General features: G+C 41.1%; 1 protein-coding gene across 7 annotated transcripts in view; it reads right to left on the bottom strand.

Annotated features, from left to right (window-relative positions):
- The window catches only part of foxn3 (forkhead box N3), a 323,289-nt gene that overhangs the window by 201,395 nt on the left and 100,826 nt on the right, over positions 1 to 21,068 (bottom strand). For 6 of the 7 annotated variants that reach the window (XM_033027554.1, XM_033027552.1, XM_033027558.1 and 3 more), the window contains one exon: positions 2,883 to 3,448. In XM_033027554.1, coding sequence (XP_032883445.1) covers positions 2,883 to 3,434 — 552 coding nt within the window. In that variant the 5' untranslated portion in view covers positions 3,435 to 3,448. Of the gene's footprint in view, positions 1 to 2,882; positions 3,449 to 19,797; positions 19,810 to 21,068 lie in introns of those variants that run through there. The other variant, XM_033027555.1, reaches the window with a different exon arrangement.

Here is a 21,068-nt window from a genome sequence, read left to right as displayed (position 1 = left end):
ATCCATCCCGCCAGTCTCCCAAATGCTTGTTCGTATGTACGGGCTGCACACAGGTCAAATGTTCGTAACCTTGGGAGGACCTGTACAGCATACATAGATTCAATGTGATAAAGAATCTAGCCTTAAAATCCTTGTTTTTTAATTTTCAGGTGATACCATGTTTTACATGGCCTGTTTTATTCCTCCTTTTATTGTAATTGAATTGAATAAAAGCAATTTAAAAATTAAAAATTTTCATATCTGAATTAGAATCTGCTGGAAATACTCAACAGTATCTGAAGGGTCTTTGACCTGAAACGCTAGTAATGTTACAACATTCCAACAATCAAAATATATCAATTTGTCTTTAAAGCACTGTTAGACACCGTGAAAATGTGTAAGATGTCGTACACATTTCTTTATCGATTCCAGTCCGTAAATATTCATCCATTACGTAAAGTACAGTACAGACTCGGGCTGCCAGGTACACCAGAGAGATGACTTACAAACACACTTGAATAGTAACCTATTTATACTGTGAACCAACAAAGCTGCTGACAATATGTATTATGTGCTCCCTTGAACAGAATTTGCTCGATACACCCAGCAGCTTGGCTTTGACAACGTGAGGCTCCATGTGCGCAGTCAGAACAAAGTAACATGTGCAACTTGACTGTTCTTTTGGTAGATCCATGCAGGAGGGCAGTGTAAAAATTGCACAGCAGTTGGCTGCAAGCCAAAACTGTCTGCAGCCAGAGTTTTTAAAAAAGCAGCAAACCCAACAGCGATCATTTAACTCTGCCACGAAGAGCCTTCAGACTCTGGAGGTGGGCGATCAATAAAAACAACTTGAATTCACAAAACAATTGTAATGTAAAACATTCCAAAATGTTTTACAGGTACACTATCAGATCAAATGAATCAAAACCTTTCCCTACGATGATATTTCCTTTCTCTGGAGCTTTGTATTATCCCATATTTATACTGTAGGGTTGCCTCCTGATCCTTTTTTGATAGTTTTCACCTGCTTCTTCCAATTTAAAGTGCAGTTGGCAGCAAACTTAAACATTAACTGCCAGGTGGTGGTATTGTGGCATCCATTACTTTGGATCTGGCTGCAGTACAATTTGGCATTCAACCAATCTTGCAGTTTAGAAAATTATTGGCCTTTATGGGCAAAGAGTGCAAGAGGAGGTAAAATGAGACAGAATACAAAAGTGAGAAGAAACATGCAAAAGAGAAAAGGACAGGATATGAAAGGTGGTGACAGATGGTAGAAAGATAAAATATGACTGAAAAAAAGGGTGTTAAAGAGGAAGAGAACATGATTCAGAAAGAATATAAAAGTAAAAAAAGAAATTGAGAGAATGTCCACAGAAACAAAGGTACAGTTGCATAGGAAAGACAGAATGTTAAAACGGAGAGAAGCGAATCAAAGAAGAAGGGGAAGCAGGTATGTTTTACCCACATTGTGGCATTTTATAAGAGATTTATTTTATTCTTGGAAAAACTTAAACACAACTACAATATCATGGTATTCCAAAATGAGAAATTAAATGCTGAATATGGGTGTCCGGGTAACACCCTGTTGTGCATCTTCTTCTTCTTCTTGCGTTTGAGGCAGCAGAAGTCTGCAGCAGGCTGATGCCATCCGGTTCGACATCGTAGGTGCCCGCCCTAAAAAGGGCGCATGCTCCGAGTTGGCGCCAAGCTGCGGCGCTGCTTGCATCCATTTCTGAGGATGTAGATACCAGCAAATCTGATCTTGACATAGAATGACTTACAAAATTCTTAAGGGGTTGGACAGGCGAGATGCAGGAAGATTGTTCCCGATATTGGGGAAGTCCAGAACAAGGGGTCACAGTTTAAGGATAAGGGGGAAATCTTTTAGGACCGAGATGAGAAAAACATTTATCACACAGAGAGTGGTGAATCTCTGGAATTCTCTGCCACAGAAGGTAGTTGAGGCCAGTTCATTGGCTATATTTATGAGGGAGTTAGATGTGGCCCTTGTGGCTAAAGGGATCAGGGGGTATGGAGAGAAGGCAGGTACAGGATACCGAGTTGGATGATCAGCCATGATAGTTTTATCCCAAGAGCTATAGCGGCTCTGAACCGGCCCTAATGAGTGCCCCCCCACCCACTCCCTTTGGACAGTCTCCCTCAGATGGTCACGTCAATCAATTCAGCTTGCTTATTTATGTATTGTATTTATTTACCTTTCTTGTACATCAGTGGAGCTGCACACTAAATCTCGTTGCACTGACGTGCAATGACAATAAAAGATATATTATTATTATTATTATTATTATTATCATATTGAATGGCGGTGCAGGCTCGAAGGGCCGAATGGCCTATTTTCTATGTTTCTATGTTACTATGTAATAGTACAGCACAGCCCTTTGGCCCACAATGTCTGCAGCAAACATGATGCCAAGTTAAACAAGTCTCCTCTGCCTGCATGTGATCTATATTCCGTACATCCCCTGCATACCCATGCAACTATGATGTACTTCAACCCTGAAATATTTTAATGTTTGACTGTATAGATTAAACAACCTTACAAGCATAGCTACTTTAAAGCCACTGCAGTAGATACTTGCACCACTTTTTGGCTCCAATTGTTTCTAGCAACTTGGTCGAACCGAATAGAAATCATGCACGTTTATTTAATTGTATTATGAGAATTGTTAGCACGGGATGGGAGATTGCAACCTTCCCGTGATCCACCCTGTTTCGACGGATGCAATCAACCTGGGGTGCACAAACAGAAGATCAAACAGAACAAGTTGTCTTACAACTTTAGGCTGTGCACGCCATATGCAAGAAGAAGAATTGTTAGCACCGGAAATGAACTGCGTGTAAGTGGATGAAAGTAGCAAACATTAAAAATAGAACCTCACCTGACTCCTGTCCTTGTCCACTTTCTTGAAGCATTTATTCAACGACAGATTGTGTCTAACAGAGTTTTTCCACCCAGTTGGAGCATTTGCAAAGTAAGGGAAATGTTCTAGGATCCAGTTGTATATATCCTTAACAGGCAGGCGTTTGCTGGGCGAGTCCTCAATAGCCATAAATATGAGGCAGCTGAAGGAATAAGGGGGTTTGCAATTAGGGTTTTGCTTGGCATCATAGGGCTGGTCAGAATGAGCAGGGGATGGAGGAGTATCATCATCAATATCCTGAACAGGACTGACACTACGCAGTCCTGTGTCTCCAAAACTTTTGAGCAGGTTCTTGCTCTCATGTAGCCAGTTTAGGTTTGTTAACTCTTCGTCCTCCATGGCCACTTTTTCCAAACAGATGGCAGGCAAGCAACTGCTCGTTATGTCCAACTCTTCCACCTCCTGGAGTGCCTTGGTTAGTGAACTCCCCGGGTAACACTGGCTCAGTCCGCTGGAAACACTAATTCCCGAGCCTTCTGGCTTCTTGCTGGGAGGCATGACTGGACCCATTTAGACCGACGTTCCTAATGGAAGCAAAACAAAAAAGTTAGGCCAGATGCGCACATCATCAGTTAAGTGATTTCTCCCCCACCTCTCAACGATGCCAATGAGCTGAAATAACTTTGGCTACAAATGGAACTTCAAATCCCTTGAGCCTCTAAGCAGGAAAATTATATCATGGCTGACAGTAAAGTAATTTAGCTGCAGAGTTGCTATAGCAACTTGCTACTCTGTTTGTACTTAATTTACTTATTGCCAGTCTAGTCCCACAAGGATTTGACTAGCATTGTACCTCTGAAACCAACATATAGTGGAACATTTTGAAACAAAATATTATAATCTGAGGCTGTGATAGGAAATTAAAAACAAACGCAATGAAATAATACCAGTTGTGGGAGACAACTTTGTCAATAAATTTCACATGGCTAAAGTTCACTTACTAGCTGGAGGGGGAAAATTACAGGCTTGTTTGAGTTGATGCCCTAAACATTCTTCAATGAATTTCATTATTTGGCCAAATCATAATGATGAAGCCAGAACATCACAATTGTTCTAATAAAAGTCATAAATCCTTAAAACAGAATGTAGTTACACTGGTCAGTGAATAGCCAACACAGACTCCAGCTTTACGATAAATCTGATTTTACTCAGCACTATAAAAACAATCTGGAATTGGCCTCAGTGCCCCAGATTCACGTTAACTATTTGTGTACAACAAGATCGCTCACAGACCTAGTAGATCTGAACACCCTGTATTTTTACACCACCTTTCACATTCCTTTATGTCATAACCAACCATGTACGTCTGAAGTGTCTGAGACGTATTGCAGGAAATCAAAGCAGCCAATCTGCACGCCAAGTCAAATTGTCTAATAACCCATTTCTTACATGAATAACAACTAATTGGATAAAGAATCCGTGAAGAATTTACAAAGATTTATGGGGAAGAGCGAGCTGAAAAAGTGACAAAAATATGGAATATTGATTTCTCTGGAAATTATGCTCCTGTACAAAAGAAATGGATCCTTAATTAATGAAAAGTTTTTCATTGTACCTGCTCCTCAAAATCACCAATGAATAGCAGTAAAATATAAAAAGGAAAATTTCTTAGACAGCAAAGCATCTTTTCCCATCGGAAGCCATGTTTCTTTATTCCAGGATAATCTTTCAATTTGCTTAAGCTGTTACTGTGAAAAAAATTATGCCGGAAGGTATTTATAAAAGCCCTAGCTTCTTTAATGGCGGAATACTAACTAGTATGTGCCAGAACATAAATTTCATGCAAAATTCCTTCCGTAATGCAGTGTGTGTTCAGACAGTTACTTTGATGCAATATCTGCTGAGTTAGTTTATCTACTGAGTGAGGAGGTTATCTGCAGAGCCTGAAATTGAAAACAAATGTTGACGTAATACTTGTGTAGTCTCAAAACCAGATCTTTTTCCAGAAATTTAACAATGCTTTGTCGTGTACGATGAACAAAAACAGATGGGCGCAAATCCCAGATTCTACTCGTGTCTTTCCCAGGCACCAGATAACAGAACAATTGAGTATTTATCCCAGTGGACATGGAAACTGACACTGCAACATAAGTTAAGCATGTTTGTTTCACTGCACTCACTACAACACACCCGAATAGTTGGAACTCCTCTACAACCCTGTATATTCACTCTCTCCAACGATGTGCTATTGCGACTGCAGAGTATACCATCTAAAAAAGTGTGCATTTATTCACCAAAACTATTCTGCCGCCGTCTCCCAAACATAAAATTTCCACCATCAAGTAGGATGAAGGAATGCCACTTCCTATAGATTCAGTTCCAAATCCACATCATTATCACTTAGCATTATATCACCATTTTTAAACTATCATTGACTTTAAATCCTTAAACTCCCCAACCAACAGCTACAAATATACATTATCAGCTATTCTACCTAAATCAGACCATGATAGTGCCAAAACCACAGTATGTAGAGCAATTGTGGTAGTGTAAAGCCTGTTGTGGTTCGGTATATCGTGTATGTTTACTGGAACATGAAGTACCATTTAAAGGAAGACAATTTGAAATCAGAAGCATGAAGCTGGAAGTAGTTCTGGATTTTTGCTGGTGTGTCGATATCTCACCAAAGTGACCACTCTAAGGACATTAGCAGATTGCCTTGCAAGTAGGAGGCCAAGGAGAGCGCAGTGGGAGCATTAAGCGACATGCGGGGTGTCGCCTATAGGGTCGAGAGTAGTCGCCCAAAGAGTCGTACCTTTTTCTAGTCGCCGCTGGATTTTCAACATGTTGAAAATTTTCGGCAACCTGCTGTGACTATGACGGGTGCCGGCAAGTCGTCAAAATATTTGTGTAAGTGGGACAGGTCCTTTAGAATCAAGCCAAGCTCCAGGCTGCCAAATGCAGACACCTCTGGGCTCCAAGAAATATGCACACAGAAATTGGTTTAGTCAGTGAACATGTTCAACACCACAAAAGTTGTAGGTTTGTCTTGTCCGCAAAGTGAAGCATTATATTCCTTCACTTGCTCTAAGCTAAACTCTGAAAGAGCATCGAATGAGCTGAAGATAAAATTGGACCATTTATTATGCAAATTCCACTAGTGGTATCCTCTCCACGGGCTAATAAAATCCTTGAATCATTTTTAAAACAAATATGGTCTTGGTGGTGAATTCTAGGAGCACACCACATTTGATTCAGTACATCAGTGACTACAATTCAATTGCTGAAAACACTTTGAAACGTCTTGAAATTGGAAAAGCAATAAATAAATACAAAAGTTTTTTTTTTCTTTGTGTGCCTAGCATATTGATATAAAATCTCACTGTTCTACAACAGAGGTGTACATACAAATAGAATTATTTAGTCATAGTATCTCTTCCCACTTTCCCTGCTTGGTTTTATGAAAGAATAAGGCTTTTGTTTCCTTCACAAATAAAATAACCGGACAGTTAAATTTCATATGGTTTGTAAGTTATCTTAACTGTAAGAAAGTCATAATTGTCCTATCATCTTATAACTGTTTCTCCCCAAAACTGGAGAAAACTGTTGAAATGGGTTGAATATATTTTTAAAAGATAATTTACAAAGTTTTCATCATTTACCACAACTTCGAGCTGTTAAAAAGAGAAAAAAAGTTGCCAAGCAAGGACTGCTTTGCTACACATTCTGAACAACCCAAGCAAAACTCAACAGCAAATTCCCTGAGAGTGACCGTCCCTGTTACAAGCACGGACACTGCCAACCTGTTATTTTACCCTTCTGCTGAACAGAAGACTCATGTATTGTCAACCACAAAAAACTCGTTCAAACTCTGAAAACCAACTAATGAGCCCATTCATGCGAGTGATAAATTATTCACCAAAGCTCTGATCCTACACCAGTTCACAAAAGTAAACTTTAAACAAGAGAAGCCAAGCCCTCAACCAGAAGAACAAAGCAAGAGCACATGTTGCACATAAAGCTGGAGTAACCCAGCGGGTCAGACAGCATTTCTGGAGAAAAGGAAAAAGGGTCACGACCCAAAACATCACCTATTCCTTTTCTCCAGAGATGCTGTCTGACCCGCTGAGTTACTCCAGCTTTTTGTGTCTATCTTCGATTTAAACCTGCATCTGTAGTTCCTTCCTACACAGCACATTTTGCACTTCATTCAACAGACGTTCCTATCTAATATGAAGTTAATTCTGGTGACGTTTTATTAAGCCACTAACCCATTTCCGGCTCCTTATCAGCCAATTATGAACGACTCTCATTTTGCCAATTATGAACAACTTAAATCGAAAGGAAATAAATAAAAAGAAAATAAACATAAAGAAAACATATAGACACAAATCAGAGTAGCTTCCACATTCACCCAGTCAGATTTCACCACCTTACTGCTCAAGGGGATGTGTTGATAATAAACCAAGCCCTACACTATCTCACACCTTGCCCGAGCAGCCTGTCTAACAAGTAGGATCATCCTAGCATTGATTGGTGCAAATCTCTTTCGCTTCCTGTAATAGAAAGCGCTTCTCAGAACTTTATTTCCCCAACACTCAGTGTGGTGTCAGTCTCACCTTGCGACTCCACAATTACAGCAGAGAGTGAAGAGAAGCAAAACATACAAGGACAATAGCTGCAATAGATGACAGCTTTGTAAAAATACATTTCACCAATGTCTTTTGATTAATCTATGATAAACTGTACTAAGCTTTGCCAGCTGACGTTTTATAGGATGGTCAAAGATTTTTATGAGGCAACAAACATACCGTGTATATATATACACACAAATCACAGACGCAGCCATAATATTCAAGTTGGAAAAATGAACTTTTATTAAAACAAGACCCAAGTTACATCATCTCATGGATCAGTTTTGTCATTATTTTAACTCCTTAGCTGCTCAATTTGTTATGCAATGCTGCTAATTGAGATCAAAGGTTTCCGAAAATATTTCACAAACAAGACAGATAACTATAGGCCACCTGGTTTGTGATGCAGGCTTATAGATACATCTTGGTCTTGGCCAAAATTAGGGCAAGTCCATTAAATACTGACACAACCAAAGTTATTACCTTCACTCTCTACCACAAGCTCCAAACTCGCCACAACCACTCTCTGGCCCTACACAATTTTTTCACAACACTACTGTATGCAACTCGAACAGACTTTGCATTCTCATATTCTACCATCACTAAGGTCGCTCACCTCCATTATATCATTCCCCTCATCCCAACTTCTCCCTAGACTCTCACCAAGCCTGGCGACCTCCCAGTGCTTCCTTAGTCAGCCGCCTAAGAAACACCAAACCAAAAAGGAACAGGAGTAAGCCAAACAACCTTCCAACATTCAATTTTTGACAGAATAACAATATCAAAGCCACTTTCCTGCTCTATACTCCATATCTCTTGACGTCTTTATTGCCGCAAAATATTATGTTTTTGTTAAATGTATCCAGGTCAGGTCGGGGGGGGGGGGGGGGAGTTCCCCCTGCCACGGGCATCGTGTAATCCCGTGCTACCCGCTCCATGGTCGCATCGTCGGCGACTAAACCATCTCCCCCACCTGGTTTGCCAGGTGAGGAGGGGGTTGTGGACCCCCAGCAGGACCAAAAACAAGACCTGTCAAAGGGTGGATGTGCTTCTAGCGAGCCAACAGCCATCCATACTTCAGTAGATGTTGCGATCACTGTCGTACATGGCGTTGTAAGGCACCGTGCCCGTTGATGTTTTCAATGATGATGACCCAAAAATCTGTTAACATATGGGGCTAAAGAACTTCTGAAATTCACAATCCTCCACAATGCAGGAATTTTCTCACCTTAAATAGCTGACCCCTTTAAATTGAGGTTTCAACTCTCCAGTTCAATATTATTCAGTCAGTGGAAATGATCCCTTCACACTATCCATCTGTAAACTTCAGCTCAACCAAAACTCAGGTAGTTAATTTCTAACTTACACCAAGCCTCAATCAATCACTCTTCACACTAATATACACAAAGGCATGTTCTAGCAAAACCTGCATTTTAAGATCTCTACACTGCCTCACCCAAACTTTGTTACCTTCTTTGGCCCCACATCAAAATCCTCCAATTATCATTCCTCAGGTGTCTTCAGATTCCACCACTCACTCCCCTCTCATACCTTTCACCTTCTGTAAAATTCAACCTCTTTCCTCCTCGGTAAAGTACTCCCAGAAACCCATGACCATCTGCTAGTGAACTTAACAGGAAGCATTTTGGGTTGTTTTATTTCAGAAAGGTGATTGGGGATTAAAAATGTCGACACAGAATCCTCATTTTTACAGAAAATGCTGGAAATACTCAGCAAGTCAGGCCAAAAGGCCTTTAGCATGGAACGTTAACTCTGTTTTTCGTCTCACAAATAAGACCTGACCTACTGGGTACTTCCTGCATTTTCTGTTTTCATTTTAGAGTTCAAATACTTGCACTAGATTTGATTTTCACTTCTCAATTTAACATCTTATTTCGGAAGTCTGATTAACAATTTCTAACTCATGATAAATCATCCCAGATTATGTATAGAAGTCCTGAACTTGAACTTGAAATAATGACATTGGTGAATAATCATATCTGCCTCCACCACCCCCACCCCGAGCAGTGCATCACAGGCACCCATCTCACTCTGAAAAAATTGTCCCATACATCTCCTTTAAACTTTATCCCTCTCACCTTAAAGTTATGCGCTCAAGTCTTTGACATTTCCACCCTGGGGGGAAACAAGGCTCTGACCAATTCTACGCTATATGTCCCTCACAAAATTTTATATACTTCTATTATGTCTCCCTTAGCCTCTGATGCTCATGAGAAATAATCCAAGTCTGATTAGTACGGGTGCCAGGGGTTATGAGGCGAAGGCAGGGCAATGGGGTTGAGAGGCAACGATAGATCAGTCGTGTTTGAATTGCGGGGTAGATACTCTGGGCCGAATTGCCTAATTCTGCTCCTAGAACTTATGAACTTACTCCAACCTTTCCTTACAGCTAATGCCTTCAAATCCAGGCACTAGTGCTGCTTGGTCAGCGTGATTTTAAGACATTGACGATCACAATGTTATTATAAATTTCTTCATAGAACATCACTTCTTCCAAGCCATCCTTTCTCTTTCAATGCCTATTAGCAAAAGGCAATTAACTGATCATTTTATCTCATTTGTTCTTATAGATAAATTAATGCTACGTTTTCCCCAGCTCTTTCACGTAAATCCTTACACATGTTAGTTGTGACTTGTTTCAAAGCAGTAACTTCAGAAAAGTAAGCTTTATTTATTGGCAGCAACCCCTTCATCCAATAGTTGCAACATACAAAAGAGCATCCTTCAAACGTTTGCAATGTAAGGTGTTGTCCTGTTGTTTCAATGTCCTCTGGGTGACAGATCACCACTGCCGCATGGTGTGCAGCCAGCAGCCTCCGAAGAAAAGGCCTGTTTGCCTGCTTTAACGCTGCTGTTTGTTTTTGTATTTGCACATTACTGAACACTGAAGTCAATCTTGTACTCCATTCCATTTACATCAAAAGCCTAAGTTAACTTAACCAACCACTGAATCAGCTCTGTATGCATTCCCAAACCTGTTGTACCAGCATTGGGCATATGTCAGTTCATTCCAGATCTGCTTCATATCTCTACAAATCAACAAAGAGCAATTCATAGATCTCTCTGAGAATTGAAAACCCCTCGGTCTTGTGTGGCAAAATTAGAACTCATCTTCTAATTGTAAATTATTTTATTTGGTTATTATTTTAGCTTCAGTTTGAGAATAGTTTTATTTAGTTACTACAAGGTAAAAATATAATGTACAGAGCTAATAACCAATGTAACTCCACCTACTTCCCAAATGATTCTGAATGTTCAAACATGTTAACTCTCTCCACAGAATGCTGTCTAATCTGCCGAGTGTCTCCAGTCAACTGGAAAAGATATCCCTCTTCAAATAACATTTTCCTTACCTCAACATTTCTAATGGCATTTTAAAAAAATTCAGAAGAAAGCATTCAGTAAAGCAATAGTTAAAAACCATTCTAAAAAGCACATCAACGCTCTGATGCATGTTACAACACTTGCCTTGTAAGTTCTCTTAATTTAATCAAATATCATGATTGGTGTTTGGTGACTTCAAGTCACTACCCAGTGTGCTGAACTGCAAACAGAAGTTGAATTGCCAAGATTTTTTTCTTGGCAGTGAGTCAGGCTCCCCTTTGCCTCCATGAGTGATTTTACAGTTTGGTTTAAGATAGGGACAAAACAAAAATCTACTGTGAGTGATATTTGCCATCTGTTCTTTATTTAAAATAAGCATTAGTGAATTTTAAAAGAAATCTTGTCAATAAACCAGCCCAGATTTGATATGAGATGCAAAAGCACAAGAAGACGTCTCAAATTCCCACAAAAATTAGCTTTTTGCCTGTCTGGGGGTGGGGGGGGGGTGTAACAACTGCCCAGTGCGGAAAGTCTTGTTTTGAAAATATGCTTTTAGCTATTATGTGTCATTAAGACAAAGTCTGTCTTACTCATTACTTTTTGCAGGAAAATGCTGAACAAACATAAAGACATCTTGGAAGCAAAAATACTCTGTATTTACCGAGGAGAAAGACTAGAGGACGGAGGAACTTGGAGCAGTCAAGGAAGTGTCTTGAGGGCAGCCAGTGTTACGGTTGAAGAGGTGCTGAAGGTACTAATGTGTATGAAGGTAGATAAATCTCTAGGGCCTGATCAGATATATCTGAGGACATTGCGGGAAACAAGAGAGGGAATTGCCATAGCCCTGGTTGAATTTTACGAGTCGTTTTTAAATACAGGACCGGTGCCGGAAGACTGGAGGCTGGAAAATGTTGTGCCGCTATTCAAGAAGGGCTGCAGGAAAAATGCTGGTAACTCTAGGTCGGCGAGCTTAACACCTGGTAGTTGAAAAGTTACTCAAGGGTATTCTGAGGGATAGGATATACTAGCATTTAGACGGACAAGGGCTGATTAGGGATAGTCAGCCTGGTTTTCAATCAATCAATCAATCAATTAATCAGTTTTATTCATCACATACACATATAAGTACAGTGAAATGAATTTGCCAGCAGCGGTACAATGAAAAAAGAACACACAATCTATATTACTAAAAGTCTGATCTTGACCACTTCCTGTTGTTCTGTACATTGATTTTAGAAAAAACGCTGCCGCTTACGGCTGTGATTTTTGGCCATCTCACTCAGAGTCCCCCTCCGCTGTGCAGTACAAGAGGATTTTTCCCATCGATAAAAAATAAAAGAGTTATTAGTGTTTAAAAAATGTTGTGATTCTCTCTCCTGTCAATCACGCCATGAAGGCCACGCCCCTTCTGGTGGGAGGGGGGTGGCTATAAAACCCAGAAGTGTGGGCGTGGCTCAGTCTCTGCAAGATGGAGGAGGGAGAGGTCACGACTCGCTGTCTTTAGTGGCCTTGCACCCTGCTTGAAATGGTATGAAACTGCACTTGAATTTGGTGGTCTTGCACCCTGCTTGAAATGGAATTTCAAGGAATAGCCGTGAGTCAACTGCCAGCCCACCAGCCGTGAGTGAGTGAGCTGCCAGCACAACAGGCTTGAGTGACTGAGCTGCCACCCCAAGAATCCATTAAGCCCACAATGTCCATACTAGCCCGCTGGAAACCAGTCCCTTCAGTCCACAACACCCATACTAGCGCTCCAGAAAGCCCTACCCCCCCCCCCCCCCCCCACCGGCCACCAATATTGGAATTGGTGGAGAGGTGGAATATTGCGTTGGTGGACCAACCCTCCCGTATGAAGCTGGGACCCAACGGGTCCCACTTAGTCTAGTACACAATAAAATTTAACACAAACATACACCACAGCATTCTTCACTGTGGTGGAAGGCACATAGTACAGTCAATTCTCCTCCATTGTTCACCCGTAGTTGGGGCCATAAACCTCCGCAGTCACCGCTACGGACGGCCCGATGTACAGGCCCGCTCGTCGGGACGGTTGAACACACTTGGAGGTCCCGAATCGGTGCTTTCCTACTGGAGACCGCAGCTTCGGGATGTTATAGGCTGCAGGCCGGCGGTTGGAGCTCTTCTCTGGTTGTCCCCGGCGAGGGAACCCAGGCTCCAGATGGTAAGCCCACGCCATACATGCAGCTAGTAGCTCGGCAGACCGCAGCTTCAGGATGTTATAGGCAGCGGGCCGACAATCGGAGCACATCTCCGGGGATCCCCAAGGAGGGATCCCAGGCTCCGGATGCCGCGCCCGCGGCTAGAAGCTCTGCAGACCTCGGCTTCAGGATGTAACAGTCCGCAGGCTAGTGATCGGAGCACTCCCTTCTGGCGACCCCGGCAACAGCTCGCCCGCTCCGCAATGAAAAGTCCACGCTGCGCCCACAGCTGAAACTCCGGGCCCAACTCCGGGAAAAAGGCCGCTCCAATCCATGGTATTAGACCGAGAGGGAAGCGACATGGAAAAAGTCGCCTCTCCGTGGAGGAGGCAACCGAATGCGGTTCCCCCTTACCCCCCCCTCACTACCCCCCACACAAGACACACAAAGGGACACTAAAACAAACATTTGGACACACTAGAAAATACAAAAAAAGTGAAAATAACGGATACGCTGCTGGTAGGGCAGCCGTCTCGCAGCGCCCCCACCGACCCTCCTCTCCTCTCCTCTAATGGGAGGTCATGTCTCTCAAATCTGATTGAGTTTTTTGAAGACGTGTCCAAAAAGGTTGACGAGGGCAGAGCTGTAGATGTTGTATACATGGATTTCAGCAAGGCATTCAACAAGGTTCTGCATGGTAGGCTGCTATGGAAGGTTAGATCGCATGGGATCCAAGGATAGCTGAATGGATTGAAAATTGGCTTTATGGAAGGAAGCAGGGGGTGATGATGAAATGTTGCTTCTCGGGCTGAATGTCTGTGACTAGTGGTGTGCCTCAGGGTTCGGTGCTGGGCCCGTTACTGTTTGACATCTACATCAATGATTTGGATGAGAACATACAGGGCAAGATTAACAAGTTTGCTGATGATACAAAAGTGAATAGTTTTGCAGATAGTGAAGATGGTTGTGAACGATTGCAGCAGGATCTGGATCGATTGGCCAGGTGGGCTGAGGAATGGTTGATGGAACTTAATACAGAGAAATGTGAGGTGTTGCATTTTGGGAAGTCTAACATGGGCAGGACCTACACAGTGAATGGTAGGCCTCTGGGGAGTGTTGTAGAGCAGAGGGATCTAGGAGTGCTGGTGCATGGTTCCTTGAAGGTCAAGTCGCAGGTAGATAAAGTGAACAAAAAGGCTTTTGGTGCATTGGCCTTCATCAGTCTTGGGTATTGATTATAGAAGTTGGGAGGTCATGTTGCAGTTCTACACGACGTTGGTGAGACCGCGTTTAAAATATTGTGTTCAGTTCTGGGCACCATGTTATAGGAAAGATGTTGTCAAGCTGGAAAGGGTAGAGAGAAGATTTAAGAGGATGTTGCCAGAACTAGAGGATCTGAGCCACAGGGAGAGGTTGAGTAGGCTGGGACTCTACTCCCTGGAGCGCAGGAGGATGAGGGGTGATCTTATAGAGGTACATAAAATCATGAGAGGAATAGATCGGGTAGATGAACACAGTATCTTGCTTACAGTAGGTGAATCGAGGACCAGAGGACATAGGTTTATGGTGTAGGGAAAAAGATTTAATAGGGATCTGAGGGGATACTATTTCACACAATGGGTGGTGGGTGTATGGAACAAGCTACCAGAGGACTATCCCAAAGTTTAAGAAGCAGTTAGACAGGTACATGGATAGGACAGGTTTGGAGGGATATGGACCAAGCGCAGGCAGGTGGGACTATTGTAGCAGGGACATGTTGGCCGGTGTGGGCAAGTTGGGCCGAAGGGCATGTTTCAACACTGTATCATTCTATGACTTTATACCTACTAGTTTACATAACACAAAAATGGTGCTAAAGTTAAAAAAAAAACACAGTGCTGGAGTAACTCAGCGGGTCAGGCAGCATCTCTGGAGAACATAGATCATTGACGTTTTGGGTCAGGGAAGGTACCAGGTTATAAAAAATAGTGGAGTTGTGCTATCAGGTTATTAAAATAAAATTGCACCTCACACCAATTTTTCAACTGTCATCATCAATTTAATTTCCTGACAGCATTCCAATGAAATTGACAATGACCTTCAGTACTGGATGAAGGAGGAGGCCTTTCAGGACATTAAGCCTGTACCTGTCATTTAATGAATATGCAATTGGAATATGTTATATCATTCAATTTTACAACCAGGTTTTTACTTGCATTGCTTTACAATAGACAATAGGTGCAGGATTAGGCCATTCGGCCCTTCGAGCCAGCACCGCCATTCAATGTGATCATGGCTGATCATCCCCAATCAGTACCCCTTTCCTGCCTTCTCCCCATATCCCCTAACTCCGCTATCTTAAACGCCCTATCTAGCTCTCTCTTGAAAGTGTCCAGTGAGGCAGAGAATTCCACAGACTCACAACTCTGTGTGAAATAATGTTTCCACATCTCTGTTCTAAATGGCTTACCCCTTATTCTTGAACTGTGGCCCCTGGTTCTGGACTCCCCGAACATTGGGAACATGTTTCCTGCCTCTTGCATGTCCAAACCCTTAATAATCTTATATGTTTCGATAAGAATCCCTCTCATCCTTCTAAATTCCAGAGTATCTGCATGCTTCCAAGGTTTATGTATTAGCTTCAAACAGAGCCATTTAAGAGAGGTATAAATGCAAACTGTACAGAGTGCTTCTGTGCAAGGTCACAGAATCAACAAAGTGAGAAGGCTGCATGAATTAGCAGTTGTGATCAAGCCGACACCTAATTTGGCATTTAGTTTACATTGTTAAGCTCCGATTATTTCTCAGCAGCCATCTAACTCTCATGTTGAAAGCCCAAATGCAGCATTTCTGCCTCTGTAAATCAAAGTAATGAATTGTAAATTGTTAAGCACCCAGCAATGATACATCGTTAAACTACCGTAGGTGTGAGCACTGAAATGCTGAACAAATTTATGAATATGCTTCCTTTATATTTCAGCTTTTATTGCTAATGATGGCAATTATGATGTAAATTCATTTACTATCATCTATGGGTAAAACAGGATAATGACTCTGTCTGATTCTGGTGGCACCAATTTTTATTTATTCGTCCACAGTATGCCGATGATGTCACCATTTATTGCCTCGAACTGAGGAAACAGTTAAGTTTCGGCCACTTTGGTAGGTCTAGAATCACATACAGGCCACACCACTTACGCAGAGCAAACACTCTTCCCTGGAGAGCATTAGTGACCTACGTGGCTTTATATGTCAATCCAGTGGCTTCTTGCTTACTATTAATGAGATTTTTTTTAAAATAAATTCCAGATTTAAATTACAAATTAACTTTGGCGATGAGATAACTCAAGTTACATTTTACAATTATCCTCAACAGTTGGAAACAGCAGCAATGTAAATACTTCTTTAAATCATCACAATTGCAATGAATACTCAGCATTCCTTAAGCAAATGAAAAAATTGTTTTAAACAATCAATTGTAAAATATCCAGAAAATAAAAACCATTTTCAACTCCCCCCACAGACAAAGCAATCCCATACAAGGCGAACATATTTGACACTGCAGTAAGATAGGGTAAGTGCAAAGTCCTAATGGTTAGCCTGGTTAGTACAGCTTTTGGAGTGTGGCCAAAGTCCCCTGTTTACATTGCTATCAGCAGGTCTTAGATAAAGCTACATCTATTTGGATGGATTGGTCAATCGTTCATGTAAATGTTAAAAGCAACCTGCATCCTTAGGAGAGGCACATACATCAGTGGCGGCATTTACTTCCACATTTAATATAGTTTTTCCACTGGGATTTGAATCGTACGGAACAACGATGGTCTCCCACCTCTTTTAAAGCAATATTTGATGAACCACAGAGTCATAGTGGGCGGCTCTGATTGTAAGAGAGCCACAACAAGCGTATCCACATTGCAGCCCTGAGATTCTCTGAGGCTGCCGAGTCTGCAATCATCATTCACTGAATAAACAGATACACTGGACCTTCCAAAACTACTCTGTGGCAAAACATACACCAACAACTCACTCAGCATTTTTCATTTAAAAGTAAAGTCTTTGAAAACATTTCAAGTGGAATTAGTCTTATAAATAAATGTGTAAGTCTAAAAGTAATAAATTTACAGAAAGGCATAACCTCACATTTATCTACATTATACTGCATCTGCCATGTATCTGCCCACTCACCCACCCTGCATCCTCATAGCCAGGGGCTGAAAACCCCGGGGGGCCAGAGGGGGCACGTCCCCCCTATGTTTTGAGAGGTGGGGGACATCCCCCCCAAGTTTTTGTCATCCGGATTTTAAAATCTCCGATTTCCGCGAGACAGTGGAGGTGGGACTGCTGATCGAGGACGCCGATTGGACGAGAGAGACATCGGTCAGCAGGCAATGGGGGCGGGACATGATGACTCAGCGCGATGATTGGAGAGGGAGGAGTGGGGGGGGGGGGGGACTGAGGATAGAGAGCGGTGATTGGAGCAGGGAGACGTGGCACAGACCTGCGCTTCATCCGCAGCCAGGATCGGTCCCGGCCGGGTCTCCGGCGCTGCCCCGTCCTCACCCGAGTGCCACCCTCCGTGGGTGGCCAGAGAGGTCGGGAGTCAGACGCGAGCTGTACCCCCAGGCCCACAGCCAGCGCAGAGAAGCAGCGCTAAACCCAGCTCAACTCTGCCTGTCCCGCCAGGTGAACCTGCCTGGGCTTGCGGGAAATATGGCCAGCGCGGAGAAGCAGCGCTGGTACCCCGTCAGTCCAGACAGGGCTTGTAGGTTAACCCGGCGAGACAGGCAGAGTTGAGCTGCATTTAGCGCTGGATTGAGCCTCCGAAGCCTCGCGCATGTGTGTGTGAGTGTGCGCATGCGCGCGTGGCCGCCAAAAAATTGTGTCCCCCCGGTCCCCTCCATATTTTGATAGCGAGTTCCGTGCCTGCTCATAGCATCCTCCTCGCAGCTCACACGACCACCCAGCTTAGTGCCATCCGCAAACTTGGAGATGTTACATTTAATTCCCTCATCTAAATCGTTAATATATATTGCAAATAACTGGGATCCCAGCACCGAGCACCCCACCAGTCACTACCTGCCATTCTGAAAAGGACCCGTTAATTCCTACTCCTTGCTTCTTGTCTGCCAACCAGTTCTCTATCCATGTCAATACCCAACCCTCAATAGTATGTACTCTAATTTTGCACACTAATATCTTGTGTGAGACCTTGTCAAAGACTTTTTGAAAGTCCAGATGCACGACATCCACTGGCTCTCCCTTATCCATTCTACTTGTAACATCCTCAAAAAATTCAAGAAGATTAGTCAAACATGATTTCCATTTCATAAATCCATGCTGCCTTTGACCGATCCTGTCACTGCTTTCCAAATGCACTGCTATTACATCTTTAATAATCGACTCGAGCATCTTCCCCACTACCGATGTAAAGCTAACTGGTCCATAATTCCCCGTTTGCTCCCTCCTTCCTTCCTTAAAAAGTGGGGTTGCATTAGCTACTCTCCAATCCACAGGAACTGATGCAGAGTCTACAGAACACTGGGAAGCGATCACCAATGCATCCAAGATTACAAGGGCCACCGCCTTGAGTACTCTGGGATGCAGACCATCAGGGCCTGGAGATTTATCTGCCTTCAGTCCCAACAGTTTACTTTTTTTTTTTTTTTTAATATTTTATTTATTAGAAGTGAATACAATGCATTGGTACAAAAACGATGTTAACATATTACATTCTTTGTACAACTTCCCTTTTTTTTAAAGAGAGAAGTGAGAAAGGAGAGAAGAAAAAGAGGTTGTGAAAAGTGAAGAATAGATTAGTGAGCGTGGGTGAAAAACCAATAAAGAAAAAGTGAAAGAGAAGGAATAAGTGAAGAAGGAAAGCAGGAGGGAGATTATTCCATTGCCACAGTGAGATGTTTTTTTTTTTAATATTCTAAATCATCTTTCACCCATACCTGAAACTGTTGGTTTTCATGATACTATGTCACCACAAGAATCCAAGAAATCAATAAATGGGGACCAACTCCTTAAGAATAGGTCTTGTTTGTCTATTAGGAGGAGTCTCATTTCTTCCAAATGTGCTGTGTCCAGCATATTACTGATCTACATTTTAAATGTTGGTATATTAGCATTTTCCCAAAATTTAAGTATAAGTTTTTTTGCTGTTATTAACCCATAATTGAAAAATGAGTTTTGGTGTGTATTTAATTTGTTCCCATCTCCACTTACTCCAAATATAATCATTTCAGTGTTAGGTTCCATTTTTGACTTAAATAGCTTTGAGAATATATCAAATATATCACACCAAAATTTATAAAGTTTTGAACAAGAGACAAATGAGTGCGTAATATTGGCATTTTGAGAAAGACATTTATCACAGATGGGAGAAATATTTGGATAAAATTTATTCAACCTAGTTTTGGAATAATATAATCTATGTAATATTTTAAATTGAATTAAGTTATGTCTAGCATTGATCGAACATTTATGTATATGTATCAAATATTTTTCCCATGTTTCTTTTGAGATTTTTATCATTAATTCTTTTTCCCAGTCTTCTCTAATTGCCTCTGTTGATGGTAATTCTATATTTAAAATACTGTTATACAAGTATGATATTAATTTTGTTGACTCCGCATTGATATTCATTACTTCTTCCAGTGGGTCTAAAATTATACTTTGGAATCTTGGTATATATTTCTTCATAAAGTCACATACCTGTAGGTATTTAAAATATTGATTGTTATTCAATTTAAATTTTGATTTTAGTTGTTGAAATGATAATAAATTTCCCAATTCATACAAATCACCTACCTTTTTAATTCCCACTTTTTCCCATTGTTTATATGTTTTATCCATACCAGATGGTTTAAATACTGGGTTATTCACTATTGGTGTTAACACTGATAAATTTCTTAATTTTAAAGTTAATTTTAAAGTTTCCAGATTCGTATTGTATTTTGTATAATTGGATTCTTCTTATATAACATATTATTCAGCTTTATTGGGGAAAATATTATCGCTCCTAGATCGTAGGGGGCGCAATCCTCTTTCTCCATTCTTATCCATTCCAACTGTTGAGCAGAACTGTCCAACCAATAAATTATATTTTTAATATGTACTGCCCAATAATAGTATAGAAAATTAGGTAATGCAAACCCGCCCACCTCTTTGGGTTTGCACAAGTGATTTCTTTTAATTCAATGTGCTTTATAATCCCAAATAAAATTAAAAATATTCGAGTCTAATTTTTTTTTAAAGTGTTTTGGTATATATATCGGTATAGATTGGAATAAATATATTATTTGTGGTAGCGCTATCATTTTTATAGCGTTTATTCTGCCGATTAGTGACAGTGGGAGCGTTCTCCAAAATTTAATCAGTGAATCAAATGTATTTAATAATGGTATAAAATTAGCATTAAATAATGATTTATATCTTCTAGTAACTTGAATACCCAAATACTTAAATTTTTCCGTTGCGATTTTAAATGGAAATTTTAATAGGTGATTCGCTTTCTGGGGTTTTAATGACATAATTTCACTTTTATTCCAATTTATTCTATAACCGGAGAAAGAGCCAAATTCCTCTATTAGATTTAATAGATTCGGGATGCTCGTTTGGGAGTTTGTAATATTTAAAAGTATATCTGCATTTAGTGATATTTTATTAATAGTATCCTTAGTATTATATCCCTGAATATCCGGATGCCTTCTTATCCTTTCAGCAAGCGGCTCTATCATAAGTGCAAATAGCAGGGGTGATAAAACACAGCCCTGCCTATTGCCCCTCGATAATTGAAATTTTGAAGATAATATATTATTAGTTAGTATTCTTGCCATTGGTTTATCATATAGTAATTTAACCCATCTGATAAAATTCTCTCCCATATTAAATTTTTGGAGTACTTTGTATAAATACTGCCATTCTACCTGATCAAATGCTTTCTCTGCATCCAGCGATATAACTGACAAGTCTTCCTTTTCCGTTTTGTATGAATACATTATATTAAAAAGGCGTCTCAAATTGTTAGATGATTGTCTTTTAGGTATAAACCCCGTTTGGTCCGGATTTACCAATTTATT

This window comes from Amblyraja radiata, chromosome 9, assembly GCF_010909765.2.
Source record: "Amblyraja radiata isolate CabotCenter1 chromosome 9, sAmbRad1.1.pri, whole genome shotgun sequence".
Taxonomy (NCBI): domain Eukaryota; kingdom Metazoa; phylum Chordata; class Chondrichthyes; order Rajiformes; family Rajidae; genus Amblyraja; species Amblyraja radiata.
Note: the sequence above shows the minus strand (reverse complement) of the source record. Positions and strands in the feature narration are given on the sequence as shown.